The following is a 19,190-nucleotide window of genomic DNA, read 5'->3' on the forward strand; positions in this document are numbered from 1 at the left end:
ATAAATTCTCTGAATTGGTACCTCTCTCTCCCCTCTCTCTTTGTTTACATCCTACATCACATTTGGGATGAAAACTACTACTTTCTTTTCTTTTCTGAACACACTTCTCAAAGTTTTCTACTTCAGTAAACACGTGTTTTGAGAACGTCGTCAAATACTTGATACTTTTGTGGACTCCCATCATCTCACTTGGAGTAAATTCATCCATTGTATTTTCTACTTCATATTCAACAAGTTTTCGTACTACCCTTTTTATTCTCCGTCATTCCACTAAGAGAAATATCAAAAATACCGCTTGTGCTAGCCATTTTGTGATAATATCTGTGTGATTTTCTATACACGTATACATATACATATTGGGATTGTGCAATAATTGGAACACTTTGTTATATTGGAGGATTGTCTGTCGGATCTCTACACGCATAAAGTCGGTAAGTGGAGATTGGCTAATTACCATTTCATCTTATAAACCAACCCCCGCTTCAATGGTACATAGTACTGGTTAGGTACAGAAGTTTAATAAGAATCAATGAAGACTAAGACGAAATGGTATAGAAAAGGTACAATTTATAATAATAATAATAATAGTAATAATATAATAATTTTTTTATTTATTGGTATATACACATAAAAATTGACCAGCAGCACATGCTGAAAGGGTAAATTTACAAAAATTCATGAAGTACAATATACAGATATAACAAAGCAAATGAACAAAAACGTACAGTATTCTATATCAAAACGATCCAATAATTAAAAGATGTATCTCATAAATAGAAGATTGAGAAAGAGAGAAATAAGCAAAGGGGAAGAGGGAGAGAGAGGAAGAGAGAGAGAGAGAAATGAGAGTAATGGAAAGAAAGAGGGGGAGAGAGAGGGGGTATGCCCAGTGGCGTACCTAGGATTTTCTACAGGGGGGCAAATTCGTCCGCCAAAAAATTCGACGAGCAAAAAAAAAAAAAAAAATGGTCTTTAACCACGAATAAAGGATCTCGTCCGCCAAAAAATTTGACAAGCAAAAAAAAAAAAAAAGGTCTTCAAGACTCGTCAGGGGGGCAGGGATATGTCCTTGCATGGGTTGTGACTCGTCAGGGGGGGCAGTCTGCCCCCTCTGCCCCCCCCCCCGTAGGTACTCTAGTGGGTATGCCCAAATAAAGAGAAAAATTGAGTGATCGAGGTAGAGAGAAAAACAGAAAGTGGTAAAGAAGAGGAGAGTGACATGGAAAACATAGAAGACAAAATACTGTCAATTATTGAAACTACATAAAGATATGAATATCCTGTATGAGATACAAAATGAATTATATATATAAATAGATTCAACATATATAAGAACAATTAGTATAATACATTTTAGCAAGACAATAACTGTGATCATTTCAAATTTTCCATGTACGTATAGGCCTAACCTACAAAAAAACCGATAGAAAGCTAAAGAAAGGATGTAAAGAAAGAAAGAGGGACAGACAAGGAAATAAATTGAGAAAAGTGCAAGGGAAAGGACTCAAATAGGTAAAGAGAATAGTACTATAGGAAAGGGAAAAGAGAAAGGAAAGAGGGAGAATATAATAATAATAATATAATAACAATAATAATAGTAATAATGGTTATATAGCACACATGCAGGTCCACCTTTCGGTGCTCATGGCGCTTTAAAAAAGGCCCTGCTATTATTATTACCCCGGCTAAGCTTAGGTAACTGATTAAGGCATACACTGCTTTTTGAGAAATTACTTCCTGTAGGTACCCACATCACCAGGGTCGAGTACAGCATACAGTGGATGAATTACTTGCTGAAGAAAATTACGCCATGGCTGGGATTCGAACCCACGACCCTCTGTTTCAAAGTCCGGATACTAATCCACTGGGCCACAACGCTCCACAACGCTTGCCATCCCGTTGATAATTAAGTCTTTTAAGGTCAACCCCACTCCAGAAAAATGTTGATTTGAATAGGCCTTAAAAGAAAAAACTCTAGCATAACGCTGAAAATTTCATCACTGAAAAACGGATGTAAAATGAGAAAGTTATGAAATATTAAATTTTCGCTTATTTTTCATAAAACAGTGATATGCACAACTCAGGGACATGCATAATTATGAAAGAGTAAAATGATGTCCTTCACTCACTGTTTCTTTCAGTTTTTTTTTTAATTGTTTGAATTATGCAATATTTCATTTTTTACAGATTTGGCAATAAGGACCAACATGACATGCTAATTCCACATGCTCAGGATAATCGTTCTTTCACTTGACATTTAGGAGAAAATTAGAATATCTCCTATATAAAATACAAAAGAAATAATGAGTGGATGACGTCATCAGTCTCCTCATTTGCATACCGACCAGGGTGTGCATAATAACTGTTTTGTGAAATTATGCAGAACTTTAAAATGTCATAGCTTTCTTATTTTACATCCGATTTTGATGATTTTTTTCAGTGTTTGTTGTTGGATTTTTCTCTTTTTATTCAAATAAACTTTTGTTGGGGTGGATTCAGACAGACTTAAAAAAAGGCTTGGAAACAAAATAAATTAAAATTTAGTATGACATTTCCTTGTAGTTGAGTTCCAGCAAAAAAGTGGGGATAATCAGCTCTAAAAAGTATAGGTCTTTCCTTGATCTTATACTAGTGTTTAAACAGGCCCTTACTTTCATACACACTTTGAATTTCAAGGATTAAATTAAATCCAGGTCGGCTGTGAAGCAGCCCGGCGAAAATTTGATTCATTTAATATTTATGATTAACTTTTAAATCTAAAAAGATTTTTTTTAATCTAAAAAGATTTAAATTAAAATCTTTAATCGTTAAATTCAAATCAACGAATGTTTGGCTGGTCACTATCCGCAACCGATCTGGCCGGGTTGATTTTCAATCAGCCCAGACTTTGCATAATAAATTTTGAAATCAAATAAATTTTGAAATAAGGCAAAACAGCGCTAGATAACGATCATAACTAATTTATGCAAATTACCACATTGATTAAACTCTTATTTTATCTTAAATACTGGCAATTATATAGCCTTTATTATACAAGCCTATATAAGATCCAAACTTATGAGTGATGACCTTATTTTCAGTTTTTCTTCTTCTTCGTTTTCTTTTTTTTCTTCTTTGTCAAATTTTTCGGTAATGAACTGTACAGTTCGGATGTCCATCATTTTGGACTGATCAATGACCCTTATTATGGTTAGAGAATAAAGTGGGTCTTAAATTTTGCCCGTGATGATATAACAACATGTCATACCCCAGATAATTATAGATGGATACACAGTGGCTTAAATCCGGTCCTAGCAAAGGGGGGGGGGGGGGGAGATTGCAATAAAAGTATAGAACTAACAATTCAAAATTTGGGACACATTCACGGTTGCACCCCCAAATAAAGGGCTATATACGGGGGTATACAAATCATCTATCACTATTTTTTTTTACTTATTTATTTTTTTAAGGCTATTGTTTATCGTCAACTACAGAATTCCAGTAATGTCAGGCTGACTCATGAAAAAGGTGTGTATGTCACTGAAATAATGAAAGCTCTGGCAATATCTGGTCCGGTATATCTGGTTGACTTGCAAAGTGAATATTTTAAGAGCGATTTAATCCTTATGCTGGATAGGGATTATGTATCGCATTAACTCAATACGTGCGCCGGGAAGAGGCAAATTATGTTTTATCGAATTCTAAAAAAAAAAATTAAAAGTATTTTTTTCCACTTTGATTCTCCCTCTTTCTTTTTCTTCCCCTTTTTTATTATAAGGGTGGGGGGGGGGGCAACAGCCGCCTGAGTGGCCGGCACGTCCCCCCCAAAAAAAAAAAAGTTACCTCCCTGCTTTTCATAATTAATTTGGTATAGCCATTGGCAATGCTGAAAAATTGACCCATTATGCGTTTCAAAGTTTGGGTTAACTGATGATCTGATGAAAAAAAGGATGATCGTCAAGAGAGTGCGACTCACTATAAACAAGAAACGGGAGACATATCACAACATGGGCTTATTAGAATAATAAATAAGATAAGATATTAATTTGATAATCAATTTTTTTTGTCCCTTTTTCAGAATGGAATATCGACAAGTTTCATCTCGCGCCTAGGAAGAGAAATTTGTAGATAGTTATCATTATCATTTGATGATATAATGTTCTTAGGATGTCCCGGTCCTATGTAAGAACTCAAAGTAATAATAATGAAACATGCAGTGAATCAGCTCCTTTTTTAACTGTGATCCATATCCACCTCACAATTTTCCTACAAAGTGCTTGAAATACAGAGCTTAAATCGGGCCCTTTTCAGATCGGAATATCAAATATTTTAAGAAGCGCGAGCTTCGCGCTCGCTTTTGTGATTTGCATGATAAAAAAGATATTTATCATGCCCAGATTCTATAGGTGACAATGACAATGACAATTTTTTCTCATGTCACCCTTAAAAGGGCATTGAAGAAAGTCAGATAACAACAAAGAAATAATTTCTCAGTATCAAATACAACATATTTACATTATTTACAATATTTACATTCGAGTATACCATGCAGTCAATATATAGGCCCACAGGCAACAATTTAAGAAAAGAGATTACGTGTTTAGTGTAAAAACAAACGTATAAAAAAAGATAAAATGTGAGTAAACATAAAAAGATGAAGTAACCATTATCATGGACCTGATATTTGGAATACATTGCCAGATTCACTTAAGCTGACAAGATCATTTTATTCCTTTAAACGAACTATAAAAGAAATGCAATTAAACCAATACCTAACAAATTAAAGAAAGAAAATCATTACCATTGTTATCATTATTTCAATTAGACATTGACTTTTATCTAGAACATGTATAAATTAAAATCAAACAACAAACGTGTTATTTTCTAAAATTCCATGCTAAGGACCAAGCATCTCCCTCCCCCCCCCCCCCCCAGTCCCTCATGCACCTGCACGTTTAATGACAATATATATTAATTATTTGGCTATATTCCAGGGTTGTTACGTTTTCAAGCTTTGCTTTTTTGACGACCCTTGCAACCATTCTATTTATTGTGGAACAGAAAATACCACTTATTGATTTTCATTTATGTAAGATATGTTTGAGGATTTATGTACAAAACTATTGTTCATTATCTTGATGTCAAGTTTCAGATATGTATTTTCTTGTCCAGAATTTTGTTATGAAAAATGTTGCAAAAACCAATAAATGAAATGAAATGAAATTATGAAATATTTACAAGATCATGCATTATTCATTTTATGACTAAAACTTAGTGAAGCTTTAATATTACTGATGCGAATTTTGCTAAATTGGTGATCTGTTTCATGTTTCCTGAATTAAATAATTAATTCATTTTTAGTGTATTGGGACGTATTCTAAAAATACGGCTTGATATATTTGTGCCTCAAGTTATTCAATTTCGGACATTCAAACAAATAATGAAATTCATCTCCAAGTTTATTAAGAGTGCACAGATTGCTGTTCGATTTTGCCATTCTATTCCCGAATATCTACCCGTAACAATTGGCAAACGGTGATTTGCACATCTGAATTTTGTGAGTGCTATCCTGTAGGGAGAGGGAATTAAGTAAGCTTCAAGGCCAACCTGATTTTTGAAAATTCTATAGTTAATACATTGTGAGCTAACGTTCACAACGCTTTGCCAATTTTGCACATACGTATCTCTAAGTTTCAATTTTAATGTGGATTTCAACCAAGCATTACTAAACGATTTATTATTTGTCCAAATATTTGACATTCCAAGTTCATTTAAAGTAGACTGAAAGAATTTTACCCAAGAAGAGGAATATATGCCAAGATCATGAAGTATTTTCAAAATTTTACCAGAAATAGTTGAATATTTAACTTTTTCTCACTTATATAGTTCTCGACCAAAAATTAACCATTCTTTCTTTAGCAATAATCGATATTTCAAATCTGCCCAGTTCACCGAGAGCCATACAGTTCAGTGAACCTTTTCTTAGTCTTAAAATTTGTTTGGAATATTGCATATGCATAATTTCAATATGCTTCAAATTTTCGAAGCCCCAGATTTCACACCCGTATTAAAATAGGTACAACTGATTTGTAAAAAAAGATCTAATTGAATATCTAAAGGCAATCTTAATTTTCTTTATTTCATAATTAAACTGTACATGGCCCTTTTAGCTTGAGTAATTTGGGTTTTTTTGAGCTTTTTTAAAACTATTAACTCCTGAAGACACATTTCTAGTACAGTAAGTGTATTGATTTCCTTGCTATACAGAATTTTGTTTGTAATTTAAAAGTTTAAAGTGTTCATAAAATGAAGCAATGTCAACCGAAGAAGTATCTTTACTATTAACTTATTATCAAAGGACAAGTCCACCCCAATAAAAAGTTGATTTGAATAAAAAGAGAAAAAAAAAACAAGCATTACACTGAAAATTTCAGCGAAATCGGATGTAAAATAAGAAAGTTATGACATTTCGAAGTTTCGCTTCATTTAATTCACAAAACAGTTCTATGCACAATATCCTGGTTGGTATGCAGATGAGAAGTCTGATGACGTCATCCACTCACTATTTCTTTTGTATTTTATTGTATGAAATATGAAATAATCTAATTTTCTCCTCATTGTCAAGTGAAACAACGATTAATTCCTCCCTGAACGCGTGGAATTATAGCATTGCTATACGATATGGTTCAGTCAAGTTGGTCCTCGATCACTGTCAAATCTGTGAAAAAAGAAATATTGTATAATTCAAACAATAAAGAACAAAATAAATAGTGAGAGAGGGACATCATCGTCTGGCTCATTTGCATGTCACTGAGTTGTGCATATGACTGTTTTGTGAAAAATAAGCGAAACTTTAAAATGTACATATATAACTTTCTTATTTTACATCCGATTTTGATGAAATTTTCAGCGTTATGCTTGTTTGATTTTTCTCTATTCATTCAAATCAACGTTTTTCAGGGGTGGACTTGTCCTTTAATAATAAGTTAATAGCAAAGATACTTCTCTGGTTGATATTGCTTCATTTTATGAACACTTAAACTCTTAGGATCCCAAAGATTGCTCAGAATGTTAAATTTTAGGACAAAATACAGTCATGAAATAAAAATAAGCTCGTGCTTCGCTCTCGCACTATATATAAATAAGGCTTATGAGATTATTATATATTTATGTTTATTTATAAGAAAAAAGCTTAGACATGACTATTAGGACCACCCCTTCAAAGAAACATACAAAAATCAACCCTTGGATTTGCGTTCAGTTCATCATCAAAGTGGGAAAGTGCTAGTGGGCGGTGCCCTGAAAATAGGGAATTCCCCGAGATTACATAACAGCTGATACGCGCCCACTAAATAATTTGATGAACCCTTTAATACAGCAATTCATAATCACTTAATTAAAAACAGAACATTTTCAATTGTTTGAATATTGAAGAAAAGATGTAAATATCATCAAAATTATGAATTCAATCAAGCAGCACATGTCAATATGAAAATGTGGGTGCAAAATGGTCCGGGGAAATGGTATTATTCCCCTGAAGTCTGTAGCCTGCCTGGGCCTGAGAATTATGGAGGCATCCATATAGGCGAGGAGGTTCACATGGCAAGCCCTTGCCTGCACGTACGCCGTTATCCGGAGCTCAGCTCGACATTCGGCCGCGCCGCGAAGAGCGGGGCTGGCCGCTAGGCTATCGAACTGTATGCATGCCGCGCAGGGCATAACGGCATAAGGTATTGCGCGAGAATGTTTAGCCTCCGAAGAGCCGTCCTTTTCAATTGCTTACGGAGTTTTTCATCTGGTTCACCAAGAAAGATGCCAATCAAGGTAAATACTAACTAGATTATTAAAGAAAGGTGTGCTACACCATACGAACAGATATCAGAACATATTCGTACTCATTTATCATATTATTATCATGATTTTAGTCGGGATTATTTTAGTCACCCGTCATGCCCGTCGGCCGTCGACGGCGAAGCTCAATTCCAAGTCAAGACCCTACTCCCTAGAATTTAGACTCGAGTGTTAGACCTGGGGAGCGTTTCTGCCGTTTCATCAACATTTTTGTCCGACAAATTGTCAGATCTGACATCTTTTTTTGAATCTGATTTGCTTCTTCTTCATCGTCTTCTTCATCCTACACTGACTGCCTCCTTCAATCCTGAAGATTCTTGCAGTATTGTAGTACCGGGGGCCGGCAGGTGCAATACACCGGGTGAACACCCTACTCTTTGACTTAGAAGGACTGTTATTATGGTAACTGTCGGAGGGTTCGATTCCCACTTCCCAAGTGGTGCGCTAGTGCCCCTTGCCCTTGGTAAGGCATTTATCCTCATTACCAGGTCCCTCGGAGAGGACTTTAAGCCGTTGGTCCCCTGGTTGCTTGCTCATAGGCCTCCGTGCTTTCCTAGCAGTCAGGTAAAAAACCTCGGTATAAACCGTCCGACAACGGCGACAAGTCCTTTCATGAAATGCTCCCCTGGCCAAAAGGCAATAATCAATTGAACATTGGGTGCTCTTGGTGGGGTAAACTGTCCATAATTTTCCCTTGATAAAGAAAAGAAATATCTGAAAATGTCCATGCTTTGTTGCTTACAACGTAGTTCAGTGTAAAATTTCAATGTGGGAAGATTATTAAGAATAAGACCGAGTCTGAGAGTGAGAGATAAAGCCGAGTCAAGTTGACGATTACCGTACTATTTCAATTTAGATCTCCATGTAAATTGTCTTGGTTTGTCTTAATTTCACATGTTTTTTGGTTAGACCTATATATCTCTCTTGTGTTTCTCTTCCTTATTCTTTATTTATACTGTGCAAGTTATCCGGAAACATATCATGAACATACTATTAACTGTTATATGTTGCTTGAATAATATTTATTCATCATTTTTATTAGGTTGGTGATGCTGTGCCTAGTGTAGAAGTGTGTGAGAACACACCAGGTGATAAAGTGAATGTAGAAGAACTTTTCAAGGGAAAGACTGGAGTGTTGTTTGCCGTTCCGGGAGCGTTCACTCCAGGATGTTCAAAGGTGAGAAAAAGGGTTGCTGAACCAATGTCCGTTGGGGTCCTATTACATGAAGCTTAGTGATTGTATGGCTTGTCTGTGCAAGTCTGTGCAGTCCCCCTTGTCTGCGCACATGCGTATCTGCACGATTCTAGTAAAAGAAGATCACAACGAACACAAAATTTACACATGCACCACATAGACGATATTCATTAAAAAATCCGACTCAAAATGTTGGAAAAATAATGAATTTGGGGCATTTCGTGTGACGGCCTCAAAATGCTGCCTTTCTCATCAAAACGCCTGAATCGTGGGCAAAGTGAATGGGTGCGCAGACATGGGGTACCATTTTTTTTTCAATCTGAAAATGACTGCCCAAGGTTTTTTCTAAGAAAATCCTATATTTCTTTCAAATTTTAATGAGATATTTGTTACACTTACTCATGGTAATATAGGGAACATTATTAACGGAAAGAATTTGTGAAATAAAAAGAAGTTCATGTTAAATCGTTAGGTGCACAGACTTGGGGACCACCATTATAGGTAGGCCTAAGGCTGATATCAATGCAATCTCTCATAGAAATCGGTCAGTTTTAGGTTAGGGTTTAGAAATTTGCCAATTTCTATAACTCTACTCACTGACTCTAGATACTCGCTAATGATATACAAAGAATGGTTTTCTCTCAAAGAAAGTAATGTGGAATTTGTAAATTACCATGAAATTTGAACTGGGGGGGGGGTGAGTCTTGGATAATGCTCAGTATCTTTGTAGAACCATTTCACAAGCATAAAAATGGGCGGAGGGGAGGAGACGTAGCATAATAATAGCAGCATAATATCTTTCTGTGAATTATAAGAGTTTACTCTGTACTAGAAGTATATATCCTGGCTTTACACTCGCTATTGTGAGAGAAGAGTTCACATTGAAAAGAAATTACATGTGTATTTACGTTGAATAAATAAAAGAAAAAAGCCATATTTAAAGAAGATATGAGTTTTCAATTCTGTGGTTAATTTCAAATCATACAGTTTATGCCTTTGGCTATCACATTCACAGTTCACTTCTTATAAAAATAATCCTTTGATGAGTGGATGTATGAAACTAATAAAATTGTACCATGATTTTTCAAAAGATTAAGATATACTGGTAGGGTGGTGGTTTTTTTTTCATCTCAACGCACTGCCACAAATTGTTGAAACTGTATATGCCTGCCTGTGTCTTTTAATGCTTCCTAGTGCCATTATTATAAAATCAATATTGCATCAGTGACACTATGGTACCCTTTAAATATATGAAAAATACTAGTATATAAATAATAGTAAATAAATAGGTGTTTTTATGAAAACTGAACACTATGATACTGCATCAGCTATGGGACTAATTCTGAGCAATGTCATATTCTACTTGTAATTTTTTTCACAGACTCATCTGCCAGGCTACGTTGGTGACTTTGATAAACTCAAAGCTAAAGGTGCAGAAGTCATCGCCTGTGTGTCCGTCAATGACCCCTTTGTAATGGCTGCATGGGGGGAAGCACATAAAGCTGAAGGCAAGGTAATTCTATCAAGTGTTGCCAAATGAAGCATAAAGTTTGTGTTACAGACTTAAGTGTTTGCACAGCTCAAAAACAAATTTCCCGAAACTGAATCCAAAATTTCCTGAATTTCAGAGGCGTTTCCTGTAATCTTCAACAAAAATCGGACAAAACAATACAGCAAGCCTGATTTTGGGTCTGGAGTCAAGAATGTAGGACCTATACTTTTCATGCACTTACTAAAATGGGAATTAATAATGAAAGCGTGAAGTGCGAGCAGAAAATTTTGAGCTGCATAATGAGGCAAAGTTTAAAATAACACGAATATGAAAGTTTGCTTCATTCAATTATTGTGTATTGTAATTTTCAGATTTCCCGGAATTTCCTGGAATATTTTTTTCCCCCAAATCTTTCCTGGAAAAAGTTGATATTTCCCAGAATTCCGATGTACTATAAAATCAGCATGTGATAGGTTTGGCGGAGGGTAGGTTGCTTGCAAATCTGACAGATAGAATGATACATTGCTCATTTGTCTACACCCGCTTTGTCTACACTCTGTTCAGTCTCATGCCACGACCCATGTGGTCTAATCCTACTTCATGTACATTCATGTGCTTACCATTGGTCTTATTGCCATTTAGCCCATTAACCATTTTATTTTAATTTCTTGTATTTTGTCTAATATCCACTTTGTCTGACAGCACTTTGTCTACAGGGTTAGATTAAGAGTTACTTAACCAAATTTGACACATAAAATAATAGTAAGGATACAAAGTGGAAATTACACCAACTTGGCATTAAACTACATGAGCATTAGACCAAATGTCAATTACGCCATTTGAAATTATGACTATCCGAGAAGTGGACCAACTGATAGTAGACCAAGTGGCAAGTAAACCGATAGAACAAAGTGACACTTGCTCAAAAGAAAGTGATTATGAATTGAATATGTGAATCCTACAATTCAAGTCAACCTTATGGATGTGTATAGCCATGTGATTAAGTGACAGTTATTCCATTATTTATCCTCACAGGTCAGAATGCTAGCTGATCTTCATGGAGAGTTTACAAAGGTAAACAAAATAACATTCTTTTTGTTGGGGGGGGGGTGAGGGATAATGTTTCCATATTCACACAAAAGCACAAGCTTTTTTTCTGTACATTTTTAATGGTCAAAGTCTTTATTCTTTTTCCCTAATCAACAATAAAAGGGGGGCATCCCCTCCTTATAAATGATTTTTCAAGTAGTGAAGAAAAAAGAGAGATAAATATTTAAACAAATCAGTAAATTTAAACAAATCAGTTGCTATGTAATTCCATAGCAACACTATGATTTTTTCAATAGAGAAAAAATGATGTCACTTGTTCCTCAAACCACCATTTACTGTGAACAATCAATTTTTATTTAAAGTATACATCCAAAGAAAATTCACGAAAGTGATGATTATAGACAAATTATATATGAATGGAAAGGTCTTGTCTTTTTATACACAAATATGTCACTAAAAAGTCTTATTGATGTCGTGGAAATGCAAGAAATGAAATTATTAGAGACCCTTCTCAGCCCCCCAGCCGCCCCCAGACAGACAGTCACGCGATCAAAAACAACCGAGAATAATGACGTCACATGATCGACTCACTCTGTGCAAGCCAGCAGTACACTGATAGCTGATTCACCTTCCTGGTCTCTATTTTTCTTCGAATTTACCGTTTTCTTCATGTATTGTGATATCCGAATTCTGTTTTCGACAACTTCAGACTATAAGGGAACCAGAACTGTGTTATTTTGCCCGTTTTTTATTGAATTGTGAACTGGAAAGATCGATTTTGTCCACTCGACAGTCTTCGTTGTGTTGCTCTACTAACTATTGAAAAACTCCAAGCTGCACGGTCCCATTCACTTGCTCCCGATGCATGTTGCAGGCTACGCTGTTTGATCCAGTCAAAAGTCAAGGTAAGCATGTTTGGAAACTGTACTTGTTCTGACGATGCATTCAGGTCAGATGACAAATACAGATCTGATATAAGTTTAGAATCATGCATTTTGGCATAACTACTATTAAAATTAAAAAGTTTTTATTTTAGAAATAATGTTTTTGCACAATTCCAGCAGATTTTTTCTTCAGATTTCTAAAACTGATCAGGACTCAGGCAGGCGATTAAATTATTTAGGAGCACTGGTATGGACCATGGCTGAAAATCTGCTGTTTCAGAGGAATGTTTAAGTTTTTATTATACACAGAATTATATCACCATGATGCCGATGTCATGAAGACAGACAAATTTTCAGCAGTGATTACCCTGATTCCTGGCCAAAATCACTCACACGTATTGCGAGGTTAGTATTAGTAAACTAACCTCGCACCACGAACCGCGTTTGGCAGTGGATTTCTAACTAGTGGGTCGCGCGTGCTGGGATCTCACTTCTTGGGTCCACGACTTCTATGGCTTGAATTTTCTGTGCGCGGCGGCATATAATGAACCCTTGGGTGGGCCAAAATTAGAGTCTGGTGTTTCTTTCTGATTAGAGTGTTGCTGCATATATGTATGCGTAATGCCTTCAACAATGAAGATAAATGCAATCTTTGTAATGACACAGAGACTCAGAGAGCACCGTACCTCAAGTGATGTTCGTGTAGTCTCCACTTCACTACTGCTACAGCCTACACTACGCTACACACCTACCCGGGTAGGTGTGGCGTACATGTACGGTAGTGTAGCGGTAGTGAAGTGGAGTGGGGCCTACACAAACATCACTTGAGGTAGAGCACCAGTGTTCTGAGTGGAACTTTTCAGGTGTCTAAACCTACTATCATTTGTTGTTGACCGGGAATTACATGCCACCGCACGTCATCAATCATCACGATAATTAAATTCATACTTTGATTTGATTATTTAAACTATTTCTTTTTTTCTCTCTTCTACACACAGATCTGCACACTTGCTGACTCTGGTGACTTCTGGTCTCTGCTTGCTACCTCAATCTGGGAGATTCCATCATGTCCTTTTACTATGATTTGGATATAGCCATTTTTTCTTCACTCTTTCCAGGACCTACGGTTTGCAAGTTGTGGACTGATAATGATACAAAAGAAGATTTTTCTTTATCAATCTTGGAAACAATTTTGAGCACAGTTTTGGAGAGAACTAAGAAATTTGACTTGGACAGGAATACAGCTTGTCAAAAATAATAACACACAATTTAAACGAAAGAACAATTTTAATGTTACTAGGGCATTTTGCGAGAAATGTTATACTCAATCACAAGTCCCAAATCAAGGGTAAGTCCTTTGATTAAACATGTAGTTGAATTGCGATTGCAACTCGACCTTATTACGCTTGAATTTGAATTTAAGACTTACGCTTGATTTGCAATTGAACATAAGTTTCTTGCAGTGCCCCATAATTATGTTTTGTTATCAGATATTTAACGTGCTGATTTTTCTCGAAAGGTATAATATATTTGTCCTTTTAAACGGTATTTGAATATGGGTACGCCTTTTATTTGTTTTCCACAATATTTATTGCATGTATGAACAGAAGTAAAATATTTATTGTGAAGCACTGTGAATGTTGTGTGCTGTTGTGTGATGGTTAATCATTTTTGTTATAAGACTGAAAGCCTGGTGGATGTGAGGAAGTGGCCTGGATGAAAGAAAAGTGAACATGTGTCCAATTACTGATTTGCATATTCTAAGACAATTTTGTTTCTGGATAAATTTTGCTATGCATTCCCTACATTAAGAGTAAAGGAGAAGTCCACGCAATCAAAAATTCATTTGAATTTAAAGAAAAATAACAAGATATTGCAGGAAATTTCATAAAAACTTTGATTCAAATTTATATAATTACTATTTTAACAGTTCCGTAAATATAACCTATTGTGATCAGATGAAGAGTTTCCTATCGTCAAATCTGCAAAGAATAAAAAACAAAATGCCACAAAAAATAGAAACGAATGTGATGTGAGTGACAACTCTAATTTGCATATCATTGTTTTCTGTATATGACTGTTTTGAGTAAAAACAACAAGGGAAATTACTCTATTCAAATAATTTTTAGTTGATGTGGACTTGACTTTTAACTCTACCCCTCCCATCCCAAATAAGAGTAGAAATAATCTAATCAAGAACTTGAAAATCAAAAGCAGCAATTAAGAAGCAAGATTTGATAAATACAGGTCTGAATAGAATTTCACAAGAAAATAAAAAGAGAAAAAAGATGGGTAGGGACGGGGAAGGAATAAACAAAAAATACCATACCCAGAAAAAAAAAATCCGAGTTTCGAACCAGGGTCCTCGCACATGACAAAACAATGGCCAACGCATTTGGCCACAGACCATCGCCCTAACGGGAAAGCATTTTTAAGATATATGAAAGAAAGTCCGCTCGCCGCTGTTTCCTAATAATGCTTCGGCAATTCAACTGCAATTTCAGTCATTTCGCGATGGATATTGCCGTGTTTTTTTTGTGGTTCCTGACTTTGCTACTTAATGAAATTTCATAATTTTTGTTCAGTCATAAAGAAGAATGTCTATGCTTTATATTGATTATAACATTAATGTGACGCAAGTGTGATTTCTACGTGAAAATATGCTTTGTTTATTCACATATATTTCTTGAAAAAAAAAAATTCTAAGCTAAATATCGGTTACCAAAATATGTTAAATGTGCACTTTTTTTCACTGTTCAGTAAATTCAAACTTTTATCTATATAACAAGACCAATCTTAAGAGGAATAAACAATTCTAAGAGCAAAAAACGCTGATTGGAAAGATCGTCTCCAATGGGCTGCTGTCAGCTCAGCTGCTCACTGCTCATTGTGTGACGTCACTCAGCTGGAGCTCGCAAGAGGACCGGTGGAAGGCAGAAATATGGCATGAAAATAAATCATTTTTGAGAGCTGATTTCTGCAATCTCTGATCACTATTTTGAAAAGTGAAGTTATATATCTGATTAGTAATACTTCCCCTTTACAATGATGACCACATAAAGTCATTATAAAATACTTTTGATTCTTCGGATGTATACTTTAAGTTCTATTTCTCCTTTTCTACTTTGATCGTGTGTATTGGACAATCTTTTATATATTATTATTTTCAATGGCTACTTTTCACAATCTAATGCCGAAATCTGCAACATTGGAAAAGCTTTAAAATTGCAGTGTGAAACTGCCCTGAGCCCCGAGTAATGTTTTCCCTGATGTACAATAGTGCACTTTTTCATTCATTTCATATTGAAGATATATCACCATATATTTTGTATTTCAACTCTACCTTGATATAGGCGGTTGATATGGTCCTCGATGCTACTCCATTCCTTGGAAACCAACGCTCAAAGAGGTGGGTATCAAAAGAAACTCAGTTAAATCAATGCTCGATGTGTGTAGCCAAATTTGACATAAAATGAGGTGTCGGGATAAACTTAACCTATAAAGGGAGAACAAACTGACCGACACTTTGTGTGATCTCTCATTGGCTGTGTTATAAATAGCTAGTCCTGGCATAATACTGATTGAGATTATAGAGAATGGATTAGCCTAACATTTTATTTGTTTGGAGAAAATAAACATGTTTGTAGAGGAAAAGTACTTGTTTTGCTACCTGGTAACATACATAATTACTGTGGTATGATAGTATCGAGTCATGAATTAGTGTGTCATCACTTAATTGAGCCTATATTATAAGACTACACTGCTGAGAATGATGCATTATGGGTTAGGAACCTGGCCGGATTTGAGTAGTCGAGGGCTTTAGATGGCGCTAAACAAGGTTGCTTGATCGTATTTGCTTGATAATCCAAAATGGTAGTCACTTAATATTTTTCCTTGGAAGTTTTTGTATTTTATTTTTTTATGAAAGCAAGTTATGAGATTGCAACGCTTTCTATTTGCTGGCCAGGGTATTTTTAATTTTGATGAGACCGCTAAGCTGTTAAATAAGCATCACATGTTCAGTGTGCAAGACCTAAAAAAAATAATAAAAATATATAAATTTCTTTTCAGATCGAGTGTGTGATCTTGAATCACTTGGTTAAAAGTTAATTTATTTTTTGGGGTTATGAAGCCATTTATTTAAATATGCTCATATTTTTTGTCTTTACCAGATATTCCCTGGTAATCAAGGATGGTAAGGTGACGGCAGTCAATGAAGAACCAGATGGAACCGGTTTGACCTGCAGTCTGGCTGACACAGTGCTCAATCAACTGTAATGAATGAAATGAAATAAATGAAGTCTCTCTTTATGAGTCAATGAGAGTATATCAGTGTAAGCCAAATGAAAATGAATTTATTTCATTCCTATCACATTGAGTATTTTATTTACCACCATAGTGAGAAGACAATCATGTTCCTAGATTTTAACTGAAATTTGTCTAACATAATGAGTATTTTAATCCTGTAACGGATCATCCTTTAGAAGAATTTTCTTTCTGGAATTGCCATGAATGTAATAAAATGATTTGAAAGGTAATATTCAGCGCATAAGACACAAGTTTCCTACCCGGAGTACAAACTTGTTTTGATTTCAATAGTTATATTGCTATTATTTGCTCATATTTCATTATCAATTCCAGATTCAATGGCTCTTAAATGAGATGTAGTCTGCCTATAAACTCATCCTTCAAACTTTGCAATTCCAAACAGAATCAATAGCTTTCATAAATGAGGCATTTCTATACTTGTAATTTTATTAGTCAAATAGCAATTTTCTGACCAGATTATTTAAAACATTTCTCTTATTCACTTCTTAGAAGTCAAATTTTGCATTAGCTTTATATCTGGAATATATTTTTAACCGCACAAAAGTGTTATAGTAAGCTGCCAAAGGCCTATACTAGTGAAAGAAGTTTATATGTACTAAGTTTGTATTAAGTTGTGGAATAGAAAATATTTTATTTAATGTAGTATTATAGATATGACCAAAGAATGTCTAGATCATATTTTCCTTGCCCCATATATCCATGGTATAACATACAATACTGTGGAATATAAAAGCCTATTTGTCAATGCTGTCGGCATATGATAGGGAAAGATAAGGGTATTTCTATGTAATGATACATTAACTTTCACATTGTAGTAAATGGATATTTCATAATTTTTCTGGTTTATGCGATACATCAATAATTTTGTTTTTATTTTAATTTCCAACAATCTACCCAGGTGGAAATTTCAGTGCTCTTGAACTAGCAGAACAAGAAAAAAATTAAACAAAAGTAATGACAATTTGCAGGATTAAAATAAAATAATGCAATTTATTCGAAAGGGGATAGTGTAGTGGTTGAGTACAGATGAATGTCTATTGATATATCAGTATTCTTTATTTCATTATGCAGAGTAAAATGTCTCCATACCTAATATTTATTCTGTATGTGAATAGTTGGATGACAAATGGTCTATGAAATAGGCTATGAATGAATTGATAAAATAATAAAATCTTTAAATAATTCATTGATTTTCTGTGTTTGAATTTGAACTCCCTTTTGATAGAATCGATACCAAATGAGAAAAGCATGAACGCCAATGGTTTGATAAAAATGAGCAGCTACCTTATTAAATTATCTCGACCTATGTAAATGTTCACTATAAATGTATAAGAATTTGATCTTCACTCAAATTTAAAGTTGTACAGCTGCACAAATTAAACCTGGTAAATTGGAATTTGAATATTGACAAAAGAACCGTTTCATAATTGATCATTGATGCTTTTACAGTTCTACGTTGCCAAATGGAACAGACACACTGTCCAATTCATTGAGAAAGTCTCCAGATAAAAAAGTTTGTTCATCCTCACAACCAAGTCTTTGTCTAATATGAACACGTCCTCAGTTTTTTGGTACACCCACATCTGACGGTCTGGAGAGATAACAAGTTCATGCTTTTATCACGTCTGCACATTATACAATGGTCAATGCAAGGCTCCACATAAATTTTTTTTCTTGGTAGCCCGATCGGTCCACCAAAATCATCAATTTCATAGTTTTGGTTGCCCGGAAAGCAAATTTGGTGGCCCTAAAGCAATAGAAAACATTACATTTTATCAAAACTTTGGTAGCCCGACTGGGCCACTACTAATGTCAAGCCCTGGTAAATGAAAGCTAGAATAAATCAAGGATTGGTCTACAACTGGGTCCTTTTCATAAAGACTTGTTATAACAACAAATGCGCAATTTCGATAACAAATTTACCATCAGCCAGTCGCATACAAGGATTTCAGTAGCTTTTAACTGGTATTGCAAATTTGTTGTTATAGCAAGTTTTATGAAAAGGGGGTCCCTAGTCTGCAAGCAGACTCAAATTTATTCCAAGACTAGACTCAAAACTTTGGTAGAAGCAGCCACAGTACACGAGTGAATCTAGTCTCACCACTTCAGACTCTGCATTATGTACTATGCAAACACCAAGGCCCGAATTCACAAAGGTGGTTTTGAGATCCCACGGTCGAGTTCATGGTTTATGCAGATTTTCTGTATAAATTACGTTTAATTAACGCATATATTATAAAATTCCAATGCTGATGCACTCTTTTGTCAGTGCCAAATTGACGCCTGTTGCCATGGTTATCCATGCTATTTCATTCAGGAGTCCACTCTTCAAACGTGGACTCATGAATAAAATAGCATATCTAACCATGGTAACAGGCGTCAATTTGGCACACTGACAAAAGCGCGCATC

General features: G+C 35.2%; 1 protein-coding gene across 1 annotated transcript; it reads left to right on the forward strand.

Annotated features, from left to right (window-relative positions):
- Positions 1 to 7,541: 7,541 nt before the first annotated feature.
- Positions 7,542 to 17,970, forward strand: LOC129265658 (peroxiredoxin-5, mitochondrial-like). The gene is made up of 6 exons (XM_054903626.2): positions 7,542 to 7,803; positions 8,873 to 9,007; positions 10,407 to 10,538; positions 11,553 to 11,591; positions 15,805 to 15,860; positions 16,624 to 17,970. Exons 1-6 carry the CDS (start codon positions 7,723 to 7,725, stop codon positions 16,727 to 16,729), a joined length of 549 nt encoding a protein of 182 aa, XP_054759601.2. The 5' UTR covers positions 7,542 to 7,722; the 3' UTR covers positions 16,730 to 17,970.
- The last annotated feature ends 1,220 nt before the right edge of the window (positions 17,971 to 19,190 follow it).

The sequence above is a fragment of the Lytechinus pictus genome, chromosome 7 (genome assembly GCF_037042905.1).
Source record: "Lytechinus pictus isolate F3 Inbred chromosome 7, Lp3.0, whole genome shotgun sequence".
Classification (NCBI taxonomy): Eukaryota; Metazoa; Echinodermata; class Echinoidea; order Temnopleuroida; family Toxopneustidae; genus Lytechinus; species Lytechinus pictus.